Source organism: Prionailurus viverrinus, chromosome D4, assembly GCF_022837055.1.
Source record: "Prionailurus viverrinus isolate Anna chromosome D4, UM_Priviv_1.0, whole genome shotgun sequence".
Classification (NCBI taxonomy): domain Eukaryota; kingdom Metazoa; phylum Chordata; class Mammalia; order Carnivora; family Felidae; genus Prionailurus; species Prionailurus viverrinus.
In genome coordinates this window covers 73,156,925-73,179,323 of record NC_062573.1, presented here as the reverse complement: position 1 = coordinate 73,179,323, position 22,399 = coordinate 73,156,925, and the positions used below count along the sequence as shown (strand labels likewise).

Below are 22,399 nucleotides of genomic sequence, written 5' to 3'. Positions count from 1 at the left end.
GGGACCCTAGTCTGGCATATCCCACCCCCAGCCCGTCTCCTGATACCTGACAGTGCTGCCTTCTGTGGCCAACACGTATGGTGTGTACAACCAGGTGAAGTTCCTAAAACTGCAAGCCACATTGACTTCTGCTGATCAGGCCTCAAGTGTAATTCTTTTTTTTTTTTTTAATGTGTATTTATTTATTTTGAGAGAGACAGAGAGAGATAGAGAATGAGAGAGAGCCCATGTGCAAGCCAAGAAGGATCAGAGAGAGGGAGAGAAAGAGAATTCCAAGCAGGCTCCACACTGTCAGTGCAGAGCTTGATGGGGGGCTCAAACTCATGAACATGAGATCATGACCTGTGCCGAAATCAGGAGTCAGACGCTCGAACAACTGAGCCACCCTGATGCTCCCCACAAGTGTTAATTCTTATAGAAGGGAAAGACTGTCCCATGCAAGTTTGTACGAATTATCTTTTTGATCTTAAACTTCTGCTGCTCCTGTGGTATCCAGTCATGGGCACCTGATGGAAATATGTTTCTATAGTGGGTCCACTTGTGTGCCCCACAAAGGAATCAATCTAACTGCTAGGTATGTGGTCAGGTGTCCCTCTCTGGGTCTTCAGGACTGCTATGGTGGATACCCCCGCCTCGGGGCTCGGAATTGGAAGGCACTAACACAATACATTAAGGGAGAACAAGCTAGGATAGGCACACTTAATTCATAATATTACCCATAGTGACCCCCAAACCTGGCTTGTGGCACACACTATTAACAGCTTTGGGCATGGGTATTCTTTTTCTGTCAATCAGACTATGCAGGGAGCCTATCAAACTGCTCATCAGAGGATTGCTAAAAGTACCACCATCAGAGCCATGGTGGCCACACTCAAATTTGGGATGGGTTCGTGTGGCTTACCCTGGGTATTGGACATTTGAGCACGCCCGCACTCTTATGCTGAGAATGGAAAAACCACTCTCAACAGAGCCAACACATACAGGATATAGGATGAATATCACCAGAACCATGCAGTCATTCTGTAACATTAAAGGATATTGGCCGGTTTGGTACTGATTGGTCACGCTGCTCAGGGATTTACCAGGTAGCTCCAGATCAGTCCCAGTCGTTGTGTGGCACAAATCTTCGACCATGACACTCAACTGGGTGGTTGGGCTGCTGCACCCTGCATTTTCCCTGGACAGAAGGGACAATCCATCTGACAATAACAAAAGTTGCCAACTTCCCTCTCCTCAAGGTCAGGTGGAGATATTCAGTTTCCCACTGGTATAGTCATCTGGCCACCATCTTTATTCCCTACATTGACCTGAAAGACATGGTAAACACATAAAAGCCCTTAATAAATTCACCCAGCAAGCCTTAAATGATAGCTGGCTGAACTCTGAAATGTCTGTAATGAGAAAAACTGTCCTCCGAAATAGGACAGCCTTGGACATTAATACTGCCTTACAAGGAGACCCCGGGCCATTATCCAAGCAAAATGTTGTGTGGTCTTAGCTGATGAGTCTGCTAATGTATCACCTTTTTTGTTTTTATTTTTTTTTTATTAAAAAAATTTTTTTTAATGTTTATTTATTTTTGAGACAGAGAGAGACACAGCATGAGCAGGGAAGGGGCAGAGAGAGAGAGAGGGAGACACAGAATGTGAAGCAGGCTCCAGGCTCTGAGCTGTCCGCACAGAGCCCGACGTGGGGCTCGAACTCATGAATCATGAGATCATGACCTGTGCCGAAGTCGGACGCTTAACCGACTGAGCCACCCAGGCGCCCCTCTTTTTTTTGTTTTTAAAGTTTATTTATTTTGAGAAGAAGAGAGAGAGAGAGACCGTGCAAACATGTGGAGGGGAGGGGCGAGAAGGAGGGAGAGAGAGAGAATCCCAAGCAGGCTCTGAGCTGTCCGAAGAACCATGAGATCATGACCAGAGCTGCAATAAAGAGTCAGACTCAACTGACTGAGAGAGCCAGGAGCCCTGTATTATCTTTATTAAAACATGTGAGGATACAAACGAACATTCTGAATGATTTGACGGTCAGCCCAGGAGACTTAATAAATCAGTGGTTTGAATCATGGGGCTCTTGATGAAAAAACATTGGGAATTGTCATCTTAATCTATGTTTTCTCTTGCATGTGCCTATATTAAAAAAAAATAATGTTGATTTATTTTTGACAGAGACAAAGTACGAGTGGGGGTTGGGCAGAGAGAGAGGGAGACACCGAATCCAAAGCAGGCTCCAGGCTCCACGCTGTCAGCACAGAGCCTAATGCAGGGTTCAAAACCACAAGCTGTGAGATCATGCCCTAAGCCAGTGTTGGACACTTAACTGACAGAGCCACCCAGGTGCCTATATTGTGGCTGTGGTATCTGCCTCCAGTATTGTCAGCCATCAGCTGAGTCACCTCCAAGCTAATGAAACCCTGGCTAATTGTTCAGGGCACATTATGAAAGAGGGGAAGTATGTAAGATTGCAAGAGCCAGTCACCAGCAGTGGAGGGCTGGAGGAGGTCATGTAGAGGACATGACTGCCAGTTGACCCTCCAGCTGGCCCTGAGGAAGTCAGAGCCCCCCCCCCCCCCACCTCATCTTTGCAAACTATACTCTGCCTGCCATCCTCATAGGTGGAGCCATTTTCAAGGACGCAGCCTTGAGAGAGCAATGTATTGTTGAGACCATTTGAACTGCATTCAGGCCTCCGTATGAACTCTGAAGATTCCAGCGGGTAAGTGCAGAGATCCACTTGTCTGGAGGTTGCTGAAGACAAACCTGATAAGTAAGTATGTTCCCTTGTTTGTTAAAACTGCCACCTGGGGTGCCTGGGTGGCTGAGTCAGTTGAGTGTCCGATTCTTGATTTCGGCTCAGGTCATGATCTCGGGGTTCCTGAGTTCGGGCCCTGTGTGGGGCTCTTTGCCTCTGGCAGAGCCTGTTTGGGATTCTCAATCTCTCTCTGTCTCTAAAAATTAATAAATTAAAAAAAAATCTTAAAAAATACACAAAAACCTGCCACCTACCAAACTGCAGCGGCCTGCCTCTTCCATGCTTCCTGCCCTTGTGTGGTTGGAGGCCAGTTTCAAGTTCACCCCAGGGGAACTCTGAGGTGTTGGAACAACATGCCCATACTGTTAGTGGTGTGTTTCCCACGATGAGATTGGGTCTTTCTTCATATGTCAATTGGCTATGTTTCCTTCTTTTGTGAAATGACTGTTCACGTTTTTGTTCATTTTTCTCTTGGGTTATAGCCCATTTTATATCTTTATGTACGAAATACTTGTTCAAATCTTTTGTCTTTTTTTCTTTTTTCCTTTGTTGGGGTATGTGCCTTTTGTTGAAAGGTAGAAGTTCTTTGTTTTTTATACTCTTATAAAGTCTTGGGTGAAATGTAAATCTAGTTTCTTTGAAACATCTTTTGATGAATAGAATTTTTATTTATTTATTTAAAAAATTTTTAAATATGAAATTTATTGTCAAATTGGTTTCCATACAACACCCAGTGCTCACCCCAAAAGGTGCCCTCCTCAATACTCATCACCCACCCCCCATCAACCCTCAGTTTGTCTTCAGTTTTTAAGAGTCTCTTATGCTTTGGCTCTCTCCCTCTCTAACCTCTTTTTTTTTTTTTTTTCTTCCTCTCCCCCATAGACTTCTGTTAAGTTTCTCAGGATCCACCTAAGAGTGAAAACATATGGTATCTGTCTTTGTATGACTTATTTCACTTAACATAACACTCTCCAGTTCCATCCACGTTGCTACAAGGGGCCATATTTCATTCTTTCTCATTGCCACGTAGTATTCCATTGTGTATATAAACCACAATTTCTTTATCCATTTGTCAGTTGATGGACATTTAGGCTCTTTCCATAATTTGGCTATTGTTGAGAGTGCTGCTATAAACATTGGGGTACAAGTGCCCCTATGCATCAGCACTCCTGTATCCCTTGGGTAAATTCCTAGCAGTGCTATTAATGGGTCATAAGGTAGGTCTATTTTTAATTTTTTGAGGAGCCTCCACACTGTTTTCCAGAGTGGCTGAACCAGTTTGCTTTCCCACCAACAGTGCAAGAGGGTTCCCGTTTCTCCACATCCTCTCCAGCATCTATAGTCTCCTGATTTGTTCATTTCAGCCACTCTGACTGGTGTGAGGTGATATCTGAGTGTGGTTTTGATTTGTATTTCCCTGATGAGGAGCGACGTTGAGCATCTTTTCATGTGCCTGTTGGCCATCTGGAGGTCTTCTTTAGAGAAGTGTCTATTCATGTTTCTGCCCATCTCTTCACTGGATTATTTGTTTTTTGGGTGTGGAGTTTGGTGAGCTTGTTATAGATTTTGGGTACTAGCCCTTTGCCCGATATGTCATTTGCAAATATCTTTTCCCATTCCGTTGGTTGCCTTTTAGTTTTGTTGATTGTTTCCTTTGCAGTGCAGAAGTTTTTATCTTGATGAGGTCCCAATAGTTCATTTTTGCTTTTAATTCCCTTGCCCTTGGGGATGTGTCGAGTAAGAAATTGCTGTGGCTGAGGTCAGAGAGGTTTTTTTCCTGCTTTCTCCTCTAGGGTTTTGATGCTTTCCTGTCTCACATTCAGATCCTTCATCCATTTTGAGTTTATTTTTGTGTATGGTGTAAGAAAGTGGTTTAGTTTCATTCTTCTGCATGTTGCTGTCCAGTTCTCTCAGCACCATTTGTTAAAGAGACTCTTTTCCATTGGATATTCTTTCCTGCTTTGTCAAAGATGAGTTGGCCATCCATTTGTGGGTCCAATTCTGGAGTCTTTATTCTATTATGTGTCTGTTTTTGTGCCAATACCATGCTGTCTTGATGATTACAGCTTTGTAGTAGAGGCTAAAGTCTGGGATTGTGATGCCTCCCGCTTTGGTCTTCTTCTTCAATATTACTTTGGCTATTCGGGGCCTTTTGTGGTTCCATACAAATTTTAGGATTGCTTGTTCTAGCTTCGAGAAGAATGCTGGTGCAATTTTGGTTGGGAATGCATTGAATGTGTACATTGCTTTGGGTAGTATTGACATTTTAACAATATTTATTCTTCCAATCCATGAGCATGGATTTTTTTTTCCATTTCTTTATATCTTCTTCAATTTCCTTCATAAGGTTTCTATAGTTTCAGACTACAGATCTTTTACATCTTCGGTTAGGTTTATTCCTAGGTATTTTACGATTTTTGGTGCAGTTGTGAATGGGATCAGTTTCTTTTTTTGTCTTTCTGTTGCTTCATTCTTAGTGTATAAGAATGCAACTGATTTCTGTACATTGATTTTGTATCCTGCGACTTTGCTGAATTCATGTATCAGTTCTAGCAGACTTTTGGTGGAGTCTATCGGATTTTCCATGTATAATATCATGTCATCTGCAAAAAGTGAAAGCTTAACTTCATCTTTGCCAATTTTGATGCCTTTGATTTCCTTTTGTTGTCTGATTGCTGATGCTAGAACTTCCAACACTATGTTAAACAACAGCGGTGAGAGGGAACATCCCTGTCATGTTCCTGATCTCAGGGAGAAAGCTCTCAGTTTTTCCCCATTGAAGATGATATTAGGTGTGGGATTTTCATAAATGGATTTTATGATGTTTAAGTATGTTCCTTCTGTCCCGACTTTCTTGAAGGTTTTTATTAAGAAAGGATGATGAATTTTGTCAAATGCTTTTTCTGCATCGATTGACAGGATCATATGGTTCTTATCTTTTCTTTTATTAATGTGATGTATCACATTGATTGATTTGTGAATGTTGAACCAGCCCTGAAGCCCAGGAATGAATACCACTTGATCATGGTGAATAATTCTTTTTATATGCTGTTGAATTCGATTTGCTAGTATCTTACTGAGAATTTTTGCATCCATATTCATCAGGGATATTGGCCTGTAGTTCTCTTTTTTTACTGGGTCTCTGTCTGGTTTAGGAATTAAAGTAATAGTGGCTTCATAGAATGAGTATGGAAGTTTTCCTTCCCTTTCTATTTTTTGGAATAGCTTGAGAAGGATAGGTATTATTTCTGCTTTAAATGTTTGGTAGAATTCCCCTGGGAAGCCGTCTGGTCCTGGACTCTTATTGTTGGGAGATTTTTGATAACGGATTCAATTTCTTTGCTGGTTATGGGTCTGTTCAAGCTTTCTATTTCTTCCTGTTTGAGTTTTGGAAGTGTGTGGGTATTTAGGAATCTGTCCATTTCTTTCAGGTTGTCCAGTTTGTTAGCATATAATTTTTCATAGTATTCCCTGATAATTGCTTGCATTTCTGAGGGATTGGTTGTAAAAATTCCATTTTCATTCATGATTTTATCTATTTGGGTCATCTCCCTTTTCTTTTTGAGAAGCATGGCTAGAGGTTTACAATTTTGTTTATTTTTTCAAAAAAACAACTCTTGGTTTCATTGATCTGCTCTACAGTTTTTTTAGATTCTATATTTTTATTTCTACTCTGATCTTTATTATTTCTCTTCTTCTGCTGGGTTTGGGGTGTCTTTGCTGTTCTGCTTCTATTTCCTTTAGGTGTTAGATTTTGTATTTGGGATTTTTCTTGTTTCTTGAGATAGGCCTAGATTGCAATGTATTTTCCTCTCAGGACTGCCTTCGCTGCATCCCAAAGAATTTGGATTGTTGTATTTTCATTTTCATTTGTTTCCATATATTTCTTAATTTCTTCTGTAATTGCCTGGTTGACCCATTCATTCTTTAGTAGGGTGTTCTTTAACCTCCAGGCTTTTGGAGGTTTTCCAGACTTTTTCCTGTGGTTGATTTCAAGCTTCATAGCATTGTGGTCTGAAAGTGTGCATGGCATGATCTCAATTCTTGTATACTTATGAAGGGCTGTTTTGTGTCCCAGTATGTGATCTATCTTGAAGAATGTTCCATGTGCACTCGAGAAGAGAGTATATTCTGTTGCTTTGGGATGCAGAGTTCTAAATATATCTGTCAAGTCCATCTGATCCAATGTATCATTCAGGGCCCTTGTTTCTTTATTGATCCTGTGTCTAGATGATCTCTCCATTGTTGTAAGTGGAGTATTAAAGTCCCCTGCAATTACCACATTCTTATCAATAAGGTTGCTTATGTTTGTGATTAATTGTTTTATATATTTGGGGGCTCCTGTATTCGGCGCATAGACATTTATAATTGTTAGCTCTTCCTGATGGATAGACCCTGTAATTATTACATAATGTCCTTCTTCATCTCTTGTGACAGCCTTTAATTTAAAGTCAGTTTGTCTGATATAAGTATGGCTACTCCAGCTTTCTTTTGACTTCCAGTAGCAAGATAGATAGTTCTCCATCCCCTCACTTTCAATCTGAAGGTGTCCTCAGGTCTAAAATGAGTCTCTTGTAGACAGCAAATAGATAGGTCTTGTTTTTTTATCCATTCTGATACCCTATGTCTTTTGGTTTGAGCATTTAGTCCATTTACACTCAGTGTTATTATAGAAAGATATGGGTTTAGAGTCATTGTGATGTCTGTAGGTTTCATGCTTCTAGTGATGTCTCTGGTACCTTGTCTTACAGGATCCCCCTTAGGATCTCTTGTGGGGCTGGTTTAGTGGTGATGAATTCCTTCAGTTTTTGTTTGGGAAGACCTTTATCTCTCCTTCTATTCTCAATGACAGACTTGCTGGGTAAAGGATTCTCGGCTGCATATTTTTTCTGTCCATCACATTGAAGATCTCCTGCCGTTCCTTTCTGGCCTGCCAAGTTTCAGTAGATAAATCATCACAAGTCTTATCGGTCTCCCTTTATATGTTAGAGCATGTTTATCCCTAGCTGCTTTCAGAATTTTCTCTTTATCCTTGTGTTTTGCCAATTTCACTATGATATGTAGTGCAGAAGATCGATTCAAGTTACGTCTGAAGAGAGTTCTCTGTGCCTCTTGGATTTCAATGCCTTTTTCCTTCCCCAGATCAGGGGAGTTCTCAGCTATGATTTGTTCAAGTACACCTTCAGCCCCTTTCTCTCTCTCTTCCTCTTCTGGAATTCCTATTATATAGATACTGCTCTGTTTGATTGCATCACTTAGTTCTCGAATTCTCCCCTCACACTCTTAGATTTTTTAATCTCTCTTTTTCTCAGCTTCCTCTTTTTCCATAATTTTATTTTCTAATTCACCTATTCTCTCCTCTGCCTCTTCAATCTGAGCTGTGGTCGCCTGCATTTTATTTTGCATTTTTTAGCTCCTCATGACTATTTCTTAGTCCCTTGATCTCTGTAGCAATAGAGTCTCTGCTGTTTTCTATACTTTTTTCAAGCCCAGTGATTAATTTTATGACTATTATTTTAAATTCATTTTCTGCTATATTGCTTACATCGTTTTTGATCAATTTGTTAGGTGTCACTACTTCCTGGAGTTTCTTTTGAGAATTCTTCCGTTTCGTCATTTTGGATAGTCCCTGGGGTGGCACAGAACTTCAGGGCCCTTCCCCTGTGCTGTCTGGAGTAAGTTGTGTTGGTGGGCGGGGCCACAGTCAGACCTGATGTCTGCCGCCAGGCCACCGCTGGGGCCACGGTCAGACCGGTGTGTACCTTATCTTCCCTTCTCCCAAGGGCGGGACTCACTGTGGAGTGGTGTGGCCCCTGTCTGGGCTACTTGCACACTGCCAGGCTTGGATTGGATCTGGCGTATTAGCTAGGGTGGATCCGCAAGGTTCACAGGGGCGGGAGGGGCAGGCTTAGGTCTTTGGTCCCCTGCGGGAGGGGCCCTGCGGCACCAGGAGGGAGGCAGACCCGACAGGAGGGATAGACCCGCAGAAGCACAGCGCTGGGTATTTGTGCGGTGCCAGCAAGTTCCATGCCGGGAACCGGTTCCCTTTGGGATTTCGGCTGGGGGATGGGCGAGGGAGACCGCGCTGGAGGGCGCCTCTGTTCCCCGCCAAGCTGAGCTCTGCCGTCCGGGGCTCAACAACTCTCCCTCCCGCTCTCCAGCAGAGCTGTCGACTTGTAACCTTCCAGATGTTAAGTCCCACTGGCTGTCAGAACTCAGGAGTCAGGCCCCTCCGCTTTCAGACTCTGCCTTGCCCGGCGGGCCGCCCTTCCGCCGCCCCGGCTCCCTCCCGGCGGTCCCTATCGCGCGCACCGCCTCTCCGCCCTTCCCGCCTCTTCCGGGGGGCCTCTCGTCTACACTTGGCTCCGGAGAGTCTGCTCTGCTAGTCTTCTGGCGGTTTTCTGCGTTATTTAGGCAGATGCGGGTGGAATCGAAGTGATCAGCAGGACCAGGTGAGCCCAGCGTCCTCCTACGCCGCCATCTTCCTCCTCTAAAAAAATTTTTTTTAATGTGTATTTATTTTTGAGTGAGAAAGACAGACAGGGCATGAGCGGGGGAGGGGCAGAGAGACAGGGAGACACAGAATCCCAAGCAGGATCCAGGCTCCGAGCTGTCAGCCCAGGGCCGACTCAGGGCTCGAACTCACAAACTCTGAGATCATGACCTGAGCTGAAGTCGGTTGCCCAACTGACTGAGCCCTCCAGGTGTCCCTACAATAAAATTTCTTAATGTCTTTAGACATTCGCAAGTTAAAGAACCCCTCAGGGCATCTTTAAATACAAGTGCTTGTATCAGCTCTATCCTGTCTGACTGTTCCAGTGACGATACAGTGTCTGCATAGGGAAAAACTAGGTGAGTATCATCCTTACAGAGCTTTGTTTTAAGCCATAGTTTTGAGTGTGCTACATGCAACTTTGGCTGGAGCCTTTGTACTACTCCTTAGATTCTCAGTGGGTCAGATCTGTGCACAAATCCACTTGCGAAGCCACAAGCTACTCTGGTGTAAATGGGCCACTGGGATCCGTTACAGAACAGCGCTTTCTCTTGCCAAGGTCAGCGGCTATCGCCAAAGTAACCAGAGAATGCCAGTGTCTTCCCTCTCAAAAAGGCAGCCTGTTTTGCAACGTTCAATTACAGCACTCTTTGTCCCTTTCCTTCTTTTCAATGATGGAAATCTTTTTTGTTTATCATTCTAAATCAGAGATGACCACCCTTCGATGAGAAGTTTTGACAAAGAGAAAAGTTTTAAAATTTTGCCCAGAAAGTAGCCACTTCTTCTTTCAGTCAGTTTTATTCGGGAAAAGTTGAGAAAATAAATGCAATGTCTCCAGGTTTCCTCATACTGGAGATTGATTGCTAACTTGAATGCTCTATAGCTTTGCACTTAAACCTGAACTCCTGATGTAGGCGTATCTTGTTTATTTACTCATTTAATTTCACAAGTACAGCTGGTGGTCAGTATTTCTCACCTTTCTAAGAGTACGCTCACACTGGCCTCTGTATTTGTAATTCCAATAAAGCCCTGGAACCGAAGGCTTTCCAGACGAGGCACGCAAGCGGATACATACTGGGATAAAGCCAGATTTGCTTTGAATACAACTTACACGATTAGTTTCGTTTTATTTCAAACATGAGCCCCAAATACAGCCCTTTTGACCTGAGTCCTCCATCCTTAAATGGCAAACTAAGCATTCATGAAAATTTAATGGCGAGGAAATTAGTACCTTCTTATGTTTCAGACTGTGAAATGGCACCAGAGAGCGCCTTCAGCGACAGGCAGAAGTGTGTGGATATGCTGGACCAAACCTGAATCATTTGTCCCTTCAACCTGTCATCCTTCTTCAAGTCACCTGGCAGCTGAGACATTCTGACAGGACGCCGCCAGGATGCCACCCAAGAAAGGTATTTCAAAAGAAAGACCTGGTTCTAGAATATTCTACTTTTCTTAGACATTGGAAACTTTAGTTGCTTTCCCACTCCCCACGCCCCATAATTTTTGTTCCCTCTTTGGGGCTTTCCCTTTCTGTATTTTTGTGGTTAGAGTCCTCTTGTGTCTTAAGAAATTGGAAAGGGCTCATTATTTCTTTAATGGACAAATGCTTTCACCAACTAGTAAGTGCTTGAACTTATTTCATTCAGAGAGACAATAAGGGAAAGCAAAATACAGCGACAACCAGAGCAATAACTGAAACTGGGGGTTCTGTTCCCCAGCAGTGACCTCTTGTCAGACTGGGGTGGGGGGCAGCTTGGTGAAGGAGACCATTTCTGCTGCGGTTTGTGAATTAAATATAGTTCCAAATTAAGTCAAAAAGGAGAGGAAGGAGAATTAAGGCAGAGGAAATGCAGAAAAGAGACATAAACCCCTCCTAGGGGGTATGCATGTGAAAGGGTCAGCCATGCGATGAAACACGTTTTTGGTTGCCGTGACTGGTCACAAGGGTGCATTTTCAGTACCCTGGAGATAATGTGTGGCATGTTTACATGGGATCTGTTTTCAGCCTCATTTCAGTCCCCCAAAGACAAGCTGGTAGAATTTTCAAATAAGGAAAAACCTGGAAATACATGTTTGCTTTTCGGCATAGAACTTCTAATCCAGATGACCTTGGTCTTGGTCATTTCTTCAGCTGACTTAATGAATCTTAGAATGGAAAGTGGAGACAGAGACCTCGCTTAGAGATAATCTGTTAAAAGTCACCAGGCTTCAGGCTTGTGTCTTGATAATGTGAGCAGGATCCTATTTAATAGGCTTAGTTGTTGTATTGACTTCAAACATCTGGACGGTCTTAGGAATATCATTATCAAAGTAGGTCAATGTTTTCAGAAAACAAAAACAAAAACATCCACTTCTTTTGAGGATCTGCATGAATTTCTTAAAGAAACTGTTGGAAATGGCCCAGAGCTGGATATTCGCTTTTATCAGGTGGGGTTGGTTTTCCATTAATAAGGACAGGGCTTACATTTTATCAAGATGTTTAATTTCAGCCTCTTTAGTACCTTCCGTCCTTGAGTTCCTCAGGTGAGTTTGGTAGTTAGGATGTTTGCAGGCTCACTTTAGATCTAACGATTCTTACATAAGGTTGCCCAAGCTCTCCTAAATGCCAACCATTTCATTGAACAAGATTGGATTGATGATCCCTGCTGTTTATTCAGGCCATTATTTATTCTGTGTTCATCTTATTGCTTTCATAACAACACATGTTTTAAAGTTTAATCATCTTATCTTGATTATGAATGGAATATATGTTGTTGCAGGAAATATATACATTTTAGAAAAATGCAATATATTAAAAAAACAACAAAAACAAAGAATCCCACCACAAATAAATGGCTGTAGACATTTGGTTTTCTTCTCCTATGAAAGAAGTTTTTCTGCAAAAAACTTTTTCTATGAAAAACTTTTTCTATGAAAAACTTTCTCAGAAAAACTTTTCTTCTATGAAAAAAGTTTCGCTGAAAAACTTTTCTTCTGTGAAAAACTTTTTCTATGAAAAACTTTCTTTTCTTTTTTTTAAATTTTTTTTATGTTTATTTATTTTTGACGGAGAGAGAGACAGAGCATGAGTGGGAGAGGGGCAGAGAGAGAGAGGGAGACACAGAATACCAAGCAGGCTCCAGGTTCTGAGCTGTCAGCACAGAGCCCGACGTGGGGCTCGAACTCACAGACGGTGAGATCATGACCTGAGCCGAAGTCGGACACTCAACTGACTAAGCCACCCAGGCACCCCGAAAAACTTTCTTTTCTACGAAAAACTTTTTCTATGAAAAACGTTTTTTTCTACGAAAAGCTTTTTCTGTGAAAAACGTTTTTTCTATGAAAAACATTTTTTATGTGAAAAGCTTTTTTTCTATGAGAAACTTTGCCTATGAAAAACTTTTTTCTATGAAAAACGTTTCCTATGAGAAAAACTTTTGTTCTATGAAAAACTTTTTCTATGAAAACCTTTTCTTCTATGAAAATTTTTTTCTATGAAAACCTTTTTTTCTCTGAAAAACGTTTTCTCTGAAAAATGTTTCCTCTGAAAAACTTTTTTTCTGAAAAACTTTTTCTCTGGAAAAGTTCTTTGTCTCTGAAAAACTTTTGTTTTATGAAAAACTTTTTCTCTGAAAGCCTTTATTGCTATGGAAAACATTTTCTCTGAAAAACTTTTTTCTATGAAAAACTTTTTCTCTGAAAAGCTTTTTTTCTATGAAAAATTGTTTCTTTGAAAAGCTTTTTTTTCTGTGAAAAACTTTTTCTCTGAAAAACTTTTCTTCCATGAAAAACTTTTTCTATGAAAGTTATATTTGCTTTATATTTAATAAAATAGATACAAATTAATTAACACAATGAATGTAGTTTTTAAGACAATGTTCTGGCTTCATAAGAAATGAAAAGAACAATAGCATTGCCTATTTTGGTTGCATAATGGTAGCATACTAATTGCTTCCATTTTCGAGTGCATATTACATGTCAGACTCTATACAATATGTAGTGATGAATTACCGTGATGGTTAGATGTGAAGGGTTGACAAGTGATAACTTAACGTGATGGCTACCACTTTCAATAAGCTATGAAGGGACAAAGTAGATCAGTTGGCAGGTGCATTGCTCAGTATGTTAAACTTCTCCAGACAGCACACAAGGCAAAACTGTGCCAAGGGGTAACCCATGAAGAGATGAAGGAAGGCAAATTTATTGGCCTGGATCCCTCCTGTCCTGTTCTCACCCCATGGATAGTTAGCACAACACATTGCTGAGTTGGGTTACCTAGCCCCCTTCAACAAGGCATCACTGTAAGATGTCAGATCCCACCCTCCATGGTGTGGTGTTCTATCCAGGCCTGGAAGTGGCAGAGATCCTAACACTCTGGGCTTGCGTGTCGTTGACTCTGCTGTGTGTTTGGCACTCCAAGGTCAAGTGATTGGTTGGGGCTGGGATGCTGTTGGAGCTGTAGGGAGGAAGGAAGCATTTGAAGGAAATTTTATGAGGTCTGTGAGGTTTGCATCTGGCATAGAAAGGAAGGATTCCCAAAGCATTCGGAATATAGAAATACTAGTACTTGGTGAGTTGAGTGTGGGAAGATGAGGGAGAGGAGGGTATCAAAAATAACTCTTGTGTTTCCGGCTTGGTCAACTGAGTAGAAGGAAATTCCAACAAATAAAAGACTGAGGGGGAAAAAGGTTTGGTTGGGAGAATGACTTGCTTATCTGCAAAGCATTTTCTGGAGCTCAGGAAGAGGGTGGGTGTCGGTGATAGAGATTCTGGCAACATCTGAGAGATGAAGTTTCTAGAATCACATGACTTCCCAGGAAGAGTGTATAAAATATCAAGACAATCAGAGACCCAGTAATGGAACCCTGGACAGATTCCTCATTTAGTGGTGAGTCGAGGAGGATAAACCCATGGAAGAAACAGAAAGGATGGGCCAGAGGGGTGAGAGAAGAAAGTAACAGAAGCTAAGGGAATGGAGAGTTTCCAGGAGGAAGGCTGATAGTTAAGAACATCAGTATATTGCAAAGAAATACCTTGCAATGCAGACTAGCCATCTGTAAAAACGACGATAATTCTGAATTGTAATTTAAAATGTAATCATGTTGATCTTTCTCTCTGTGTGTCTTTGTTTCAAACAGATTAACAAAGTATTAACTAGAAAAGCCCTTAGAAATTCTTGTTCTGTGCGTAATAGATTCTGTTATTTACGGGTAGAAATTGCCTATTGCTAACATAGTGCTCTTAAATGAATTAATGCTTGTGAAGGACACTTGTAAACCCGGAAATGACATGCACAGTGCGGATGGCAATCATCGCCATGTTGCTATACTATTGTTTGGCCCTGTGCTTTTTACCCCCAACAATGCAAAGATAACCCCAGCTCTGCTTGTCCAGATTCTTCAAGATTCTAAATCTGTGATGTTCATACGGATGATGTTTTAAAGATGAATAGATAGCATTTCCTATAAGAGATAAATAATATATAGGGATGTGTTAGAATTATAGATTATCATAGAAATTCATTGTATTCATTTATTTATTTGGTCACTTCAACAAACAATTCATTTGATTCTTTTTATGTACTCTAGGAAGAATTTGACTTGACAGAGTTGTCCTTCTTCTCAAAGAGTTTATAGATTAATATAATTCGTGGAAGTACTGAATAGTTATTGAAACAAAACCAGAATCAACACATTGCTTTACATTAGGGTGTCTGGGTGGCTCAGTTGGTTAAGCATCCGACTTCAGCTCAGATGGTTTGTGGGTTCAAGCCCCGCGTCAGGCTCTGTGCTGACAGTGAGGAGCCTGCTTGAGATTCTCTCTCCCTCTCTTTCAGCCTCTCCCCCACTCACGCTTGCTCTCTCTCAAAATAAATAAATAAATAACTTAAAAAATTTAAAAATAAAAAAACCTGATGTTTTTGTTTCTCATGGGGTCTGTGCCTTCAGAATTTCTGTGCAATAGACAGCATTTGTTGGGTTTGAAATGCCCATCAGCGATGACTAAGGGATGACATTCATCTGAACAATAAACTATTAACACTATGTTATTTCCATTTCTTTAATTCCGCTTTAAAAATCAGCTTTGTTGAGATACAATTTCTGCCCAATAAACTGTACACGTTTAAAATGTCCAACTTGGGGCACCTGAGTGGCTCAGTTGGTTGAGCATCCAACTCTTTGTTTCAACTCAGGTCATGATCTCATGCTTTGTGGGTTCACGCCCCACGTGGGGCTCTGTGCTGACAGCTCAGAACCTAGAGCCTGCTTCAGATTCTGTGTCTCCTCTCTCTGCCCTTTCCCCGCTTGCACTCTGTCTCCCTCTCTCTCTCTCTCTCTCTCTCTGCCAGGAATAAATAAACATTAAAACTAAAGAAACAAATAAATAAAATGTCCAGTTTAAGAAGATTTGACAAATATTTACATAGTACTATAATGACCAACACAATCAAGACTTCTGCCCCTCTCAAATGTTCCTTAGGCCTCTTTGGCATAAATCTATACATTCTATCCCCACCCCCATACCCCATACCCCATACCCCCCATACCACTGGAGCCAAGCAATCACTATGTTGCTTTTTGCCATGGATTAGTCTGGATTTTCTAGAATTTCATGTAGATGGAAACATACAGCAAGTACTCTTGTATCTAGCTTCTTAGGTTTAACTTAATGCTTTTGAGATTTACCCACATATACCAAGAGTTTGTTACTTTTTGTTGTTGAGTAGTATTCCCTTGTATGGGTGTACCACAGTTCGTTTATCCATTTACCTATTGATGAACATTGTAATTGTTTCCAATTTGGGGCTATTGTGATTAAAACGCATACGAACATTTGAATACAAGTCTTTGTGTGAATGTATGGATTTAAATTGCTTGGTTGTATGGTGAGTGATTGTTTAATTCTATAAGAATCTGCCCAATTCCTTTCCAAAGTGGCTATAAAATTTTGTATTTTCACCAGCAATATATGAGAGTTTCTGAATCTTCACAAAAAGTTGATATTGCAAGTAAACCTTTTTAATTTTAGCCTTTTGAGAAAGCGTGTTGTAGTATGTACGTCATTATGATTTCATTTGCATTTCCCTAATTACTAACAATGTTCAGTGTGTTTTATGCTATTTTCTTTATTTTGTCTTATCGCTTCTTCGTTCTTTATTCTCTTTTCTTACCTTATTTTGGATTTAGTGTTTTTTTCCAACTACTCTATCTCCATTATTGGTATATTAGCTTTATCTTTTTTTTGTTATTCTGTTTTAGTAAGTTTACAACATGCATCTTTAACTTAACACATTGCACTTTCAAATAATGGTATATCACTCTACAAATATTTTAATAAATTTGCTGTAGTGTAATTTCATTTTCTCCTCCTGTACCTTGTGTTATTGTTTTTGTACATTTTATTTCCATATATATTATAATCCCCACAGTTTATCGTTATTATTTTTGTTTTAAACATTCAATTATCTTTACGAAGATGTTTGGAAAAAGAAGAAAAAAAAGTCTTTTTTATATTTACCCCATACATTTACCATATTCAGGGCGTTTTTCTTCCATATTTCAGAAGCAAATTTTTTTCTTTCTGGTATCATTCTTCTTCTGTCTGAGGAATTGCCTTTACTATGTCTTGTAGGACAGGTCTGTGGGCAATTAATTCTCAAGATTTATATGTTTGAAAGTATCTTTATTTTGAAAGATGTTTTTTGGTGAGAAGACAAATTTGGGCTGAAAAACTTTGTTTTCCTTTTCTTTGTTTGTTTTTCCTTTCAGTGCTTTAAAATTTTTCTCTTTCTTAGTTTCTGATGAGATGTCTGTGATTATTTTTATCTTGTGTCACTTTTGTCTGCCTGCTTTTAAAGTGCTCATTATTACTGCTCATTCTGGCAATTTGTTTATGCCTTGGTATAATTTTGTTTATCTCTTTTTCTGTTTGGAGTTCCCTTAGCTGTCAAATTTTTGAAACATTTTTGGCCATTATTTCCTCACTTTTTTTCTGACTCCCCCTTCTGGGACTTCAATGACATGTATTTTAGATGGTTTAATATCGTCCCACAGGTCAGAGATAGTCTTCCATTTCCTAAAATCTTCTATTTTGCTTCTTTCATTTTGGATAAAGTCTCCATCTTCAAGTTTGGTGCGCTTTTCTTCATCATTGTCAAGTTTACTGTTTATCACATCCAGTGTGTTTCTCACTTCAGATATTCTATTTTTCATCTCTAGAATTTGATTTGTGTTTTTAAAGTATATCTTTTTGTAATTTTTCACATTATGTTCTTAAGCACATGGTGTATATTTATGCTGGTTTACTATTAATGTCTGCTTCTACCATCTATGACATTTCTGGACCTGATTCACGTGATTGGTCTTCTGTTGGGAGGGAAGTATTAATTTTCCAACTTCTTTGTCTGCCTGGTAATTACTTCACTTGCTGTTGGAAATGTTGAATTTTACATGTTTGGGTCCAGGATTTTTTGCTATTCCTTTAAATATTTTTGGACTATATTCTGGGATGCAGTTAAATCTGTTCAAATTAGCTGGATGTTTTGGAGTCTTGATCTTAAGCTCTGTTAGGGTAAGTTCACAGCAGAATAACTTGGTCTAGGCAATAACTCTCTGAGGGTTGTTAACCAATGCTCCACAAATTGGGAGGTCTCCCTATGGATGGTGGAAAACTCAAACTATTCCTGACTCTTGCGAGCTCCAGAAATTATTCTGCCTGCTCCTTCCTATCTGGTATTTCACCTCACAAATTCTTAGCTGCTTTGGAAAACTCCCTAAAAACATAACTATGTCTCCTTAACTCAGTGAGACCACAAACCTCCCTATCTTGCCCCCCCCCCCCCACCTCCATTTGCATCCTAGAAACTTCTTAGGCAAAGTGATCAGGCAATGTCAGGGCTCATTTCATTTACTCCCCTTTTTTCACGGATTACTGTCTTGGGCTATCTGTTGAGCAATGTCTGAAAATGTTTCATGCATTTTGTCTGGATTTCTAGTTGCTTAAGGTAAGAGAATTAATTCATTCCTAGGTATTTCATTGTAGCTGAAAGCAAAATGCCAAAACTGAGTTTACAATATGTTTTGACTTCATTACTCAAGGATTCCTTTTGTTATCAAAACTTTCACATGATGCAAGCAGAAAATTGGGAACATCTTCAAAACATATCTTTCTCCTTTATTTAACAGGTCTGGTCTTTACTAAAGATATTAACTTTTAGTATCTGAGTTTCATATGCCAACATTCATAAATATTAGGTATATCCATATGGTGTGTTCTAAAAGGGGGAAAAAAGATAAAACTCCACTCCTCTCTGATGCCTTTATAGGTCTTGGAGAGACTTGAAGAGTCATAAAGTCCATAACTCTTTATGAAGTGAGAAGTTAAAAAGATCCAAACCCAAATGGCCTGAGACAATGACAAATATCCCTATGAAGAAGCTGAATATCTAAGGCTTTTCCTTCTGTGACACATCCCACAATGATTCATATATGTCCAATCTGGACATATATCCCTAAACTAACTAAATATCTCATGTTAGTATGTGAGATTTCTTCCTCTTATTCTGGTTGTGGTATTGAGAAAAGTCAGTTCCCATCAATGTATACATTCATATCAAATTATTAAATTGTTTTCTCAGTTCCCTGTGTTTGAACAAGCTGTATACCTTTAGTTTTAGATCATTTAACACAATATTTATTATTTATTGAATGCAACAAAAATATAATAGCTATTCCTTGACATCAAGAAGATCATAGCCTTTTTGGGGAGGCCAGACAAAGCAATATAAAATGTTAAAAAAAACACAAAAACAAAAACAAAAACAAAACAGTATAAGACCGTAATGAGAAAGATGTTTGGATGCAGGATATGAAGTGTCAATAGACTTGTAGAGGCAAATGCATGCTATGTACTTTTTCTCATTTCCAACTCTTTAATCTTCTTTTATGGCTCTCTAGTGAACATTCTTCAATTTACCCAGACCATTCCTTAGCTGTGGAGTATTCAGAATATAAGAATATGATCACTTCTGAGTATGTTTGAATGATTATATCAGTGTTCTGACTGCTACAGCTCTGTTTATGCATCCCAGAACTGTACTTGTTCTTATCACTGCATAATATTATTATCTTTTGGCAATGTGGGTAGCAGAACAAATGTTGGAATCATGCAGACCTGGGTTTGAATCTTTGCTAGACTTTTTGCAACCTGTAGATCTTGAGGGTGTATATTAGTTAAGGGCAATTTGGTTGAAGACCATATACTGCAGCTTAGCTGGCTTAAGCTAAAAGATCATAGGGGGTGACTCCCAGAACCTAAAGGCAAGAATAAAATTGATTCTCAGGCTCAGATAGAACCTGAGACTGAAGCACGATAGCAAATATGCTTCATTCTATCTGGCTGCAGACAGACACCCCCTTCTATAGTAGACATGACAGGTATGGCCAAGGCTAAGAGTGACCAAAGCTGTGTGGGTGGCTGCATATATGTATATTTATGTCAGAGTACAGTTCACAGAAAATGTTGGGGAGGTGGTAGAAAAGTTCCCATAAAATCAGAGTAACTGGGATAATCAAGTGATGATTGTTCACTATAACTAATCATTTCAATGAGTGATGGGCATTGAGGAGGGCCCTTGTTGGGATGAGCACTGGGTGTTGTGTATAAGTGATGGACCACGGGAATCTACCCCCAAAACCAAGAGCACACTGTACACATTGTCTGTTAGCCAATTTGACAATAAATTATATTAAAAAAATAAAATAAGGGTGCCTGGGTGGCTCAGTATGTTAAGCGTCCGACTTCGGCTCAGGTCATGATCTCACAGTTCATCAGTTCAAGCCTCGCATCAGGCTCTGTGCTGACAGCTCAGAACCTGGGGCTTACTTTGGATTCTGTTTCTCCCCCTCTCTCTGTCCCTCTTCCGCTGGTGCGCTCTCTCTCTCTCTCTCAAAAATAAATAAACATTACTAAAAATAAAAATAAAATAAAATAAAATAAAATAAAATAAAATAAAATGAAAACTTAAAAAAAACCTGATCATTTCACCTCTTTCAGTTTAACTTACTTATATACAGGAGGTCCTCCATAAATATTAACTCTCTTCTCCCTTAATTCATTTCCAGTCAATTTTCATTCTGTCCTAAACAATTTTCTGTTAAGAGTACATGATATGTACTACCCACCAATAGGAATATGTTTCTATAAAACAACTTATATTTCCATAATTTATCAAGGTAGGGATTCATATATTCTTCCTGGGCCAAGTCGATGCTGTAGTAAGTAATAGAGATTGAGTGATTTTGAAGATTCTTCACCCAAGAAGGTTATTTGCTGGGGTGAGGATCGTATACATACAGAAGCTGCCTGTGGGGTGAACTACTCGGGTGTCATTCGGGAGTGTTGGAAAAGACCCTCAGGAAAATGTATTAACCAAGTCAAGAAACCATAGTGTAGGGGCTCCCTTAGGGCAGAGGGATGGTTTTTGAAAAACTCACAAACCTTCTCATGCAATGGCCATGGATGGTCACAACAAGGCATGGTGGCCACCATGTGAGCAAAGATACTTAACTTCTCGCCCTTCTAATCCTCATTCTACTATTCCAGGCAAGAAACAGAAGGTACATAGTGAGTAGGAGAAATGGTCAGGATATATTTCGAAGATATGCTTCCATTTCCTTCCCTAACTAGGACTCCAGGCCTTAATTGTTGGCATGAGTAAGGAGAAGGGAGAAGCTTTGAATAGGCTGTGGGATTTCAGTTTTAATTTGAACTGGATTGGGTACTTTAATACCTTACTACCAGAAAATGGGTATGAATTATCAAAGTGAGGTGGTACCTACAACTGGAAAAGACCAGAACGCTACAGAATCTGCCTGAAATGTTATCCAGGGCTGGGAAGATGAAATCCAATGGAGCCTGAATTAAGGTGGCATTTATTTACCCTTTAAGTAAATGATCCACACTTCTTGACATGAGTATAGTTGTAGTTAGTAGGGCACATAGTAGATTTTGATAGAATACTCAGTTCTTTGTCTTAAGGGAACTAACAACTTACCTTTAAGGAACACAGGTAAGGAATTGCTTAGGGGGTGGTATGGCTCATCCAGCATTCTCTGGTTTCATGCTGCTCCTGGCCTGATCTTAGCTGAGATCACTAGTTGTGACTCCTGCTCGTTAATAACCTATGACCAAGAGTTAACAATCTTTGCTTTCTAACTCTGAGAATGACTTCATGATGCTACAAGTCCCTTTCTACTCCTATGGGCTAATGTTCTGTCTTATTCCTCATGTCTGTCCTTTCTTCTTGAAGGGGAGGGTTGTCTACACACTATGTAGATTGAAGAGGCCTTTCTCCCTCTTTGATGTTAATGCTATTTTCTGCTTAAAGTCTAAACTGGAAATGGGTCCCTCATTTGTGCAACACCATGACACTTCCTGAGTAATAAAGAATTAAACAGCCTTCCCAACAATAGTTGCTGTTTTGGGTTTTTTTTTTTTTTTTCCACTCCATAGTCAATATTGTGTGCAAGTTAACATTACAAAGCTCAAGCCTTCACATATGGTGATTGTGTGAAATGGAATTCTCGACTTCAAGTATACTTCCTTTTCACTGAATTTACTGAGTTGCATTCAGGTCAGTTCTCAAGTTCTTAAACATCTGGTTTTTGAGAAGCAGTGACCAATACAATAACCTCTCTTTCCCCAATTCTATCTGACTTAAAAAATTTTTTTGTCTCAAGAAAAGTTTTCCTGCCTTTCTCCTTTTGCTCCAACTCCCAAATACACGGTTTTTCAGAGTTCCAGATTTTCTGACTCCACATAAAAGATTTTGCGTATACATACATGGTGGCAATACTAACCTTCTGCTGAATACTTACAGAATAAATGTATTCTAGTTTTTAATATCTTTATGGCAAGGTTCTTCTTGCAAAACCATCTCCTGGACCCTGCGGGTGAAAGCTTGCAAGTTTCAGTCAAAATTATGAAGTAAGCCTGGATTCATGTCCTCCCATGGCTTCCCCATATTACTATAATACCACTGTAATCTAGGATCCAGTACACTAAAGCCTTGGTCTTCCATTTTTCATTTTAGCTGCTTTCTTGCAGGTACCTGGGTAGAAAAAAATCAGTGCAATATTTTTACACTACAACGTAAATTATTGGTAGCTAAAA

At 39.9% G+C, this 22,399-nt stretch overlaps 1 protein-coding gene across 8 annotated transcripts in view; it reads left to right on the top strand.

Annotated features, from left to right (window-relative positions):
* The window catches only part of TMC1 (transmembrane channel like 1), a 219,739-nt gene that overhangs the window by 71,923 nt on the left and 125,417 nt on the right, over positions 1-22,399 (top strand). For 3 of the 8 annotated variants that reach the window (XM_047830895.1, XM_047830892.1, XM_047830896.1), the window contains 3 exons: positions 2,618-2,718; positions 9,493-9,606; positions 10,494-10,656. In XM_047830895.1, the coding sequence (XP_047686851.1) occupies positions 10,641-10,656 (16 nt within the window). In that variant the 5' untranslated portion in view covers positions 2,618-2,718; positions 9,493-9,606; positions 10,494-10,640. The remainder of the gene's footprint in view (positions 1-2,617; positions 2,719-9,492; positions 9,607-10,493; positions 10,657-22,399) is intronic. The other 5 variants (XM_047830897.1, XM_047830893.1, XM_047830894.1 and 2 more) reach the window with 3 other exon arrangements.